The following is an 8,680-nucleotide window of genomic DNA, read 5'->3' as shown; positions in this document are numbered from 1 at the left end:
AATGAAACACTTTCATTAAAAAAATAAAATTACATATTAAATGGCCAAATATATCCAACCTATGCAAAATGGAAGAAAAAATTTATTTTTAAAACTTTTTAAAATATTGAGAAATGCGTTTTAACAATGAGACACAATTTTATTAACTAATTCATTTTTGATTGAGGGCTCTGCTTGTATTTTAAAGATATTTTTGTGTTTTTTAATTAGTGACCATGAGCTAGTAAAACTGTAATACATGTTGAAATAATTAATGTTTTTTTTTTTTGGTAGTTTTCTTTTTATTTCGCTTAATTGCTTATGAGGAGAATTAATCAGTAGAGTGATTAATTTTGTGCCTTTGTGTAATTATAAATATTCTTGATAATTTCATTCTTGAAAAAGTTCATGATTTCAAGTTTTCACCCAATACATAATTATTAAAACTACTCTTTTTAAATATCTGGCACCGCTCGACTATTGGGGCTTTTTCTGATTGCTTTCAATTGATAAAAAATATTTCGGAGCTTCGAGACGAAGCACAATCTTTGCTTTGTTTCCTTCTATTGAACGTCAGTAAAGTCAATCAAAACGCGTCTACTTCAGAAGCTATTTAAGTCGTTGAAAAATCCAACGATTTCACAACGACTACAAAATACATCAACTTCTACATCATCATCAGCAAGCGGTATACAAAATAACAACAAAAAAATGGTTATCCAACACAACGTAAAGGGTTATGAAGAGTTTACCAAATTGGTAGAAGAATTGGAATCGAATGCCGGTGGGCAACCAATTCATGTGCTCTTCAGCGGTGGCAAGGATGAGAATGGTCAGAGCTGGTGCCCTTATTGTGTAAAAGGTATTTTCTAGCGTCCCGAAAATGATGCATAAATAAATATTGTGTACACATCTACTTACATATTTACTAACGCCATTTGCAGCGGAGCCGGTTGTGCATGAGGCACTTACTAAAGCGGCAGAAAAATCACATTTTGTTCATGTGGATGTTGGTGAGCGTGCATAGTAAGTAATAAAATTAGTTTGAATTTGTTAAAATATGTCAAGTCATTTTTGTTAGTCAGTATATGTTGTTGTAATGTGATTATCGTTTCTGTGAATGCGATAATAACCATGATATCGCTTAACTTATGACTAATATATGTATGCACATGTGTATGTATTTACAGTAAAGCCTATCTAAGTAGGATATTGGCGGTGGAGGTCATTATGTAGTGGAAATATTTCCAACTCATTTGAGCGAGCTTCTTGAGAAATGTTTTTTAAATTCTTCCATGTTTTTATGTCTGTTTCTCCATGACTCACAATTTTCATAATTCGAATCTTACTGCGGATCGTTTCATGGTAAAAATCGAATTAAAATGCCATGCGACAAAAGAAAAATGTACAACGTACGTCGTTCAAATTTAGATGTTGAAGTGGTGTTCAACGTTATATCGCGAAGTTTAAAACAGTTTAAGTCGATGCAATAAATATCCCATAATTTCAAAGATTCTGCATACTTCTCAACAAACTAATGGCATACTAACAACTTTACTTGTTTGATCTTATTATTGATTAACAATTCGTAATATTTACCTTCATAAAATACTAATTAATCGGAAGATGCGTATGCCAGTCGTTAATTCTCAATATATAAAATGGTTTCAGTTCTGTGCAAAATATTTCACGTCGAGTCACTTGTTAACCACTTTTTCGTGTTACTAACATCTGCACAATAACATTTTATTTGTTATGCGCTCTTATTATAGTTGGAAGGATCCGAATTGTCCCTTTCGCACGGATCCCAGGCTTAAAATGGTTTGGGTACCAACACTTTTGCGCTGGAATACTCCATTACGTATCGATAGTGAAAATGTTACCAAAAAGGATCTTGTTGACATGATATTTGACGAGCCAATCGCATAAAAACAGAAGCTATTTATTACATTGCATATGAAGGGCATAATTCTGTAAGAAAATTTCTCTTGATTTATTGTGACGACATATTTTTAAACAATGTACTTATGGTGAAGTATTTTCAAAACTATAATAAAATATGCCTCTGGTGAACGTTTAACGAAATGTGGAATTAAATAACATATATTTGAGTGCCCTTATATTTTCTTTTTTTTGGAAACTATGAACGTAATCTCGAAAGCGTATTCTTATGTAGCGTGAGCTCAACCGAGAAAGTCGGGCTTTAGTTGAAGGAAAAACATTCGCATGCCCCCTTAAACCAACACATCTAACACCCTTTGCTTCAGGTCTAACCACGTCGAAAAAGTATGTTTACTAGGTATACAACAAGGTACCGTTTAGTAATCTAACAACAACAATCTGGGCTTAAGAGTGCGCGCAAACATTCTTATTCCTCATTTTGTCAGCATTAGTTGTTTGAAATGTGTTCATGCTCTTACAACTACCATTCGGTATGGTCCACCATTAGTATGAAACCCCAAATGATTACAAGTTTTTTCGAAAAGCGGTTGCCCGTTGGCAGGCAAAGCCAAAGCTCCAAATTTATATATGCATATTTTTATAGTCTATATTTATTAAAAAAAATTGAAAAATGTATCTTAGTTATAACAGCATACACAATTTCACTCATGATTTTGGATAATGCTGTTTGTAAGCGATACTATTTTTGCTCGGTTTGCCCGACCAGCGTACTTATACTATTGTAGCAGATAGAATTCTTAGAAGTTTGCACTTCGACCTCATAGTCTTTTGTGCCCACTGTTCATCGCAATACCTCATCCAGACCCAGTTCCCTTATTAAACTAAGGATAGAGCTGGGTTGGATTGAGCGTATGTGCTTTTCTTCTGGCTGCAGTTTGCCGAGATGTCTCAACCTTCCCCGCGCTATAGGAGAAGGTGCATTGGAGTCAGCTGAGATTGCTCGCAGAACCGATAAGAATCAGTGGACCATATCCCGATCATGTGCAGATGACTACGCTGTCTGCCCGAGCATTCTCCGTTTATTATTGGGGAGGGTTATGAGTTTTTAAACCCGTTTTGGTTGTAACCTTCTAATAAGGATTTCGCCTGATGTATCCCCATAGTTTGGTACCAGCAAACCTCCCTTAGTCTTAACTTATCACTCTTAAGTTTCTCTTTGATGGTGTGGTGTCGCATAGCAGCGGCGACTCGGGTCCTATTAATGGTGAGGACTCAGTCTCTTTCGCCAATGCGTCTGCTACTTCGTTCCCATTTACACCCACACCCTAAATAAACGGATGCGATTGTGCGTTTCTAGTAGATTCAGTTTCCCATATACTCATGGACCAGTGAGGACTTAGTCTCACAAGATGATGCCGCCTTGACTGTCGCTCAGAATGGCAATCCGCTCATTCCGGAAATTTCTATCTAAGTTTATCTCTGCATGCATCTCCGCTTGGAAAAGTACCCATCGAGACAGAACGCTTGGTCCTGGTGCCATATATTCCAGCGCCTATGCCTTCTGGTGTCTTCGAGCCATCTGTGTACCAGTGCAGGGTATAATACTGGCAAGTCTACTTCAGTTTAACTTATCGTCCAGTTCAATTCTGCACTTCTTTTCGAATTTGATGACAAGTAATATCATCTCTGAGTAGCTGGGAAAGCAGGAGCTGCAGCCTCAGCTGGTACTAGCAGGGTACACGTATTTAATGAGACTGTAGTTTGTATTATTTGGCCAAAACACCCATTCAAATGGCTATTATGGCATATTTTAATAATCTATTTTCTTAAACAAAATTTCGCACAGTCGCTTTTATCTCAACGGCACCGAATTTCAAATCAAACTCATTTTATCAAGACGTGATTTTTTAGTTTCTGCTTATCAGATAATCATAAACATTAACCCACTTCAAGGTGTGTATGATGTTTTGCTTTTTATTTATACATTCTATTTTTCCTTACTATATTTGTATGTACACCCATTTGTGTTTTTAGTTCACGCTAATCATTAATCATTTTTTAAATAATTCTTATTTTTGTGCGGCAATGCATTTTCTGTTTCACTTATCTAGTTATTATAGACACTTTCTTGCCGTTATCTTTATTAAGTACTTATTTTATTATCCTTTCTTTTCATCTCTTCTAGTTGGAAAGACTTGAATTGCCCATTTCGCAAAGATCCCAATACGCATTTAATATTTTTGCCTACCCTACTGCGTTGGAAATCGCCACAGCGTTTGGATGGCGAACGCGTCAGCAATAAGGATCTAGTGGAAATGATATTCGAAGATGAGGATTAATTATGTACATATGTATCAGTGTTTGTGAGATCCCTTAATAATGTTCTTTAAGTATATATTTATATATTTACTTACTTGCAAGCATACAGAACTGTGCGAGTAAATGTGTACACATCACCTACGTCAATATGAAAAATTTTGATATTTTCGAAAATAATTTACTATTGGAATGTTTTATTTAAATTAATTTCACTAACTGACTACCTGTGTATTAGTGTGCGTTGAATAAATTAATAATTACTTTTATATTTCTTGATTTCCACCATTACGACATGTATGTTTGTTAGCTGCGCACGCGCATTGGGCGTTAATAACTTATGAAAACGATGGTAGTATTGCACTAGACTAGCCAGTGCAAGTTGCAGCAATTGAGAGCCGGTAAGTAGGGAGGGAAAAGAGAGCAGTACTTCGCGATTCAACTCTTCTAGGGACTTTTTCCAATTTGTCGAAAAACTAGCGACTAGAGCAAGGCTACGCCGCTCTTGTTTTCGCAACTCATCCATTTCCTCCTTTTCGAAAAAGTGTTCGAATTCCTTTACAAATTGTATGATGCCGCCGAAGTGTGGCGCTAATATTTCTTCAACATATTCGGCGCTGCGTGCATTGAGTTGCTCGCGGAACGATTCCGCTTCTTTGGAGTTGTCGCGAGTATGTTCCATCAACACACCCAGAACCAAATCGTAATTGTTTATAAGGTAGATCAATTGTTCTTTACGTGTTGGGAAAATAGCTGCCATGCGTAAAATGAAACATTCCACTTCGTTTTGCAATTCGAGCAGTAAGCGACTAACAAGTTCATTCGGGAAATGTTCCGAGATACCTACAATGGCAGCGGAAAATTCGGCATAACGGCGGGTAATCTGTGTGAAGCACAAGGATAGTAGGTAAGTAAGTATTCGCATAAATTTATATATATTTCTTCCCCTGCATGCACTTACATAGTGCGGCCCCATTTCCTTGTTGAACTTTGTGGGATCACAATCGCGTATACTTTGTATGTTTAAACGGAATACATGATCAAAACGCGGCCAGATGGTAGCCTGTAGCGAGTCCCAATATCTGTAAACAAAAAGTTGATCAGTCAAATCTTGCAAGTGTTCACTACCCAGTAAGCTTACTTATCCAACGCAGGTACGCAGCGTTTGTGACACATTAGTTGGTAGCGAAAAATTAATTGAATGCAAAGGAACATCGCAATAGTGTCGTAGCAGTCCTGAATACTAGTTTCCAAGTTTTTCTAAATTTTCAAAAAAAAAAAAAAAATTTATAATAAATTTGAAATCAGAAATATGATCATTATACTTACAATCATTAGCGTTAGTGTCTTGCCCATAATCTGATTGAAAAGATCTTGTGCTTGTATGCTACGCACCATAAAAAATTCAGTTACAAATAAATATTCGCGGCAGGCGTTGTCCACGAGTGCGTACTGCTCTGACCGGAACAAAGCCTCAAAAGTGTACTGCAAAGGACCCAAGTAATTGTAAATGTACGTAAATACAAAAGCATTATAAGTTATAACTTACCCTATTTTTCAACTGGGCATGCGGTACAATTATAGGCGCTTCTAGTTGCTGATTAAGTATCTCGCCGCGTTTGCCAATTGTAAAAATTGTGCTTTTGTGCTTCAAACTTGTGGTCTTAGCGAATAATCCTTTCGAAAGATTATCCTCTATTCCCATTAGATCATCTTTTGTGCAAGACTCCTCGAATTTTAAACTCGTCAAACGTGAGGAGTAACTCTACAATGCAAGTATAAAATCATAAATATTACGAAGTTGCAGTTAACGTCGGTAATCTAGGTATTTTACTCGCCTTGAAGTAGCTATAATAGATTTTACTCATTGTGTCGATATATTCACTGCAAATCTCTTGTGCGACTTGCCGCTCATTGGACAAAATGAATTCAAAGAAGAATTTATGTTTTAACATCGCATTTTGCGGTATTTGATAATTTGTCATGGGTTTGCGAAATTTGTAGATTTGTTCAAGCAAATATATCCTGATCTTCGACATAGCCTTCAGGCGCAATTTATGCAGCACTTCATTCATATCACCCGTCGCTTTCGAGTCTTTGAAACTTAGCTCTTTTACCAGCGAAAGTTTGTGATTCAAAACATTCAACTGCGTAGCAAATTCTTTTTCCGTCACTGGTGTTTCCATAATAATCGCAATCATCTCCTCCGACACCGCCATGTCTTCAATGAACTGAGAAAGCTGCGCTTTTACCGACTGTCGATTGGTGAGCTGCACTGACATGGCAACCGACTTCTTTTGCAGCTGCGTAATTTCGCTACTTATATTACTAAGTACACTCTGAAAATTCATTAACATTGTTTCCATGCGCTCCAAAACATCATCGCATTCGCCGATCTGGTTATGTAGACTAGCTATATTTTGAGATTCTGCAATATAATCCTCAATGGATTTGTTCTCCACATCCTTGAATTCCTTCTCAATTTGACGTGAATATTGCCGGAGGTCTGTGGTGTTCTTGAGTATTTCACGTACCTCCTCATTGTCTAGCTGCTCTGTTAAATTGGACTCTGCCACGGACATTGCAATTTATTGTACTCAATTTGCTTATTATTTGCCTTTGTTAAAAAATTTGTTTACTTTTTCAGTACGTCGGTGGCAGCGAAAATTTTTGCAGCAGTACAGCGAAAAAATTTGTAACAGGCTGATCAGCTGTGCATCAAGCAATTGAAATGAGAGAAAATATTGTGCAATATAATTGTGTTGTGTTTTTGTTGTTGGTGCAAATTCATGTTAATTAATTTATGAAAATAAATATTTCGCAAGCACTCAGAGACTTTGCAAAAATATGAAAAAATTTGACTTTAATAACTGAACGTTTCAGTTGCAAATCGTTTCGCAGACCCGATTTCAGTCGTTTTACATAAGGCGAAATATATTTTAACAATTTACAAGCACATTAACACTATGATTTATTTAATTCATGTTTTCTTATAACTTTAATTCTATAAATTTAATTCTGTAAAATACGTTTTGGTTTTAATATTAAGAAATCGTTTTAGCATCTTTTATAGCAGTTATATGGCAACTACTTAGCATTTCGTCATTTTGCTATTACAATCAGCTTCCGGTGAGGTAAAATTGAAACGAGGGATGCCGGGTAGTTTCTCAATATGATTTTAAGTAAAAAAAGAGGTTGTCTGTAAAGTCGGTTTACTGACGATAGTTTAACGTGACAACGTCATAAGAAAATATTGATGGAATGGTTGCAATTTTCAAAACAAAATTTTAATTTTATTTGTTTGATAGATATTTTGTATGGATATAGAGGAGGAGGTAAATGGAATTGCAATGGAATAGGTCAAGTTACATTTACACAAACGTGAAAAATGACGAAACATTTATCAAATTCATGAAAGATATCTTCAATTTCGATTGTGCATCAGACGTTAATAAGTCAACAACACTAAGAGGCACCATCATCGATTTGCCTTTTTCAAGACACTTTACACTCGAAACACTCCCTTTCATTTCCTCCTTTTTCTATCATCGTCCTATTCTCAACAGATAAATGGTTCATTACCATGCACACAGGAAGAAGGCATATGCAAATACAGTACTATCTCGATAATCCGGACACGCGGTAGTCCGGTCACATCTATAATCCGGACAACTGCTAAATTCGGACAGTTTAACATTTTTTACTCTATAATCCGGACATTTTTCAAATTTGCTTCGCAATATGTACATACATATGTATTTTAATTTTTAGTTTGCTTTGTGAGTTTTTCGTAAAATAGCGGTACTTTAACAACAATATATGTATACGAAATGCAACAGCATAAATCACGCGTTGTGTTTATTCTTTAGTGACAAACTGAATTGAGTGGACATTATTATTATGAAAATAATAATATAGAAGAAGCTGATTCTGATTGAACCATAGTTGAAGCGGTAAATACTATAAGTAGCGGTGAAGCAAAGAATATTTTTTCCAAGGCTATACAATGGGCAGAACAAATTGACGCTTCGGCTATGGATATTTTAGTTTTAAGACTGCAGATAAAATGTTGCTGCTGCAGATAAAATGTTGCTGGCGAACTCGCAGCAGACCAAAATTAATAATTTTTTTGAAATAGTACATACTAAATAAAAATAATGTTTGATTATGTACAGATGTACATATTATTATGTAAGTATGATTGTACTGTATTTAATAAAACTATTTATGTACATACATATATCTGAATTGCGTTATGTTCATTTCAAAAAAAACAACGTTTAGTTGAAAAAAAAAATCATCTATAATCCGGGCACCCCCATAATCCGGACGACCCCTAACATTAAGGGTGTCCGGATTATCGAGATAGTACTGTACAATTATGTGAATTTATATACGAATGCGCATATACATACATATATATGTTCACTCAAGTAGGACAGAGCCAGATGTCGAACGTTGCCAAACGCGGGGGCCGATTGTG

General features: G+C 35.8%; 2 protein-coding genes across 3 annotated transcripts; one reads left to right on the top strand and one right to left on the bottom strand.

Moving 5' to 3' along the window:
- Positions 1-469: 469 nt before the first annotated feature.
- On the top strand, positions 470-4,468 carry LOC129247388 (thioredoxin domain-containing protein 17). 2 transcript variants are annotated; one of them, XM_054886501.1, is made up of 3 exons: positions 470-841; positions 924-1,005; positions 1,752-2,064. In XM_054886501.1, exons 1-3 carry the CDS (start codon positions 691-693, stop codon positions 1,906-1,908), a joined length of 390 nt encoding a protein of 129 aa, XP_054742476.1. In that variant the 5' UTR covers positions 470-690; the 3' UTR covers positions 1,909-2,064. The 2 variants fall into 2 exon arrangements, with proteins under 2 accessions (XP_054742476.1, XP_054742477.1); XM_054886502.1 differs by lacking the exon at positions 1,752-2,064 and adding an exon at positions 4,067-4,468 and having other exon boundaries at positions 478-841.
- Positions 4,375-6,886, bottom strand: LOC129247386 (vacuolar protein sorting-associated protein 52 homolog). Its single transcript, XM_054886500.1, has 6 exons — positions 6,036-6,886; positions 5,747-5,962; positions 5,527-5,682; positions 5,339-5,457; positions 5,159-5,279; positions 4,375-5,080 (listed from the first exon to the last, which is right to left on the bottom strand). The coding sequence occupies exons 1-6, from the start codon at positions 6,777-6,779 to the stop codon at positions 4,451-4,453; spliced, it is 1,986 nt and encodes a 661-aa protein (XP_054742475.1). The 5' UTR covers positions 6,780-6,886; the 3' UTR covers positions 4,375-4,450.
- Positions 6,887-8,680: the final 1,794 nt, after the last annotated feature.

This window comes from Anastrepha obliqua, chromosome 5 (genome assembly GCF_027943255.1).
Source record: "Anastrepha obliqua isolate idAnaObli1 chromosome 5, idAnaObli1_1.0, whole genome shotgun sequence".
Classification (NCBI taxonomy): Eukaryota; Metazoa; Arthropoda; class Insecta; order Diptera; family Tephritidae; genus Anastrepha; species Anastrepha obliqua.
The sequence above is the reverse complement of the archived record's forward strand: the minus strand, read 5'-3'. Positions and strand labels throughout refer to the sequence as shown.

Coding starts and splice junctions, on each gene's coding strand:
- LOC129247388 (XM_054886501.1), top strand. CDS start 691: ATGGTTATCCAACACAACGTAAAGGGTTATGAAGAGTTTACCAAATTG. Junction 842..923: donor GTGCCCTTATTGTGTAAAAG/GTATTTTCTAGC, acceptor CGCCATTTGCAG/CGGAGCCGGTTGTGCATGAG. Junction 1,006..1,751: donor GATGTTGGTGAGCGTGCATA/GTAAGTAATAAA, acceptor CTCTTATTATAG/TTGGAAGGATCCGAATTGTC.
- LOC129247386 (XM_054886500.1), bottom strand. CDS start 6,779: ATGTCCGTGGCAGAGTCCAATTTAACAGAGCAGCTAGACAATGAGGAG. Junction 5,458..5,526: donor AGACACTAACGCTAATGATT/GTAAGTATAATG, acceptor TTGAAAATTTAG/AAAAACTTGGAAACTAGTAT. Junction 5,280..5,338: donor TGCGTACCTGCGTTGGATAA/GTAAGCTTACTG, acceptor TTTTGTTTACAG/ATATTGGGACTCGCTACAGG.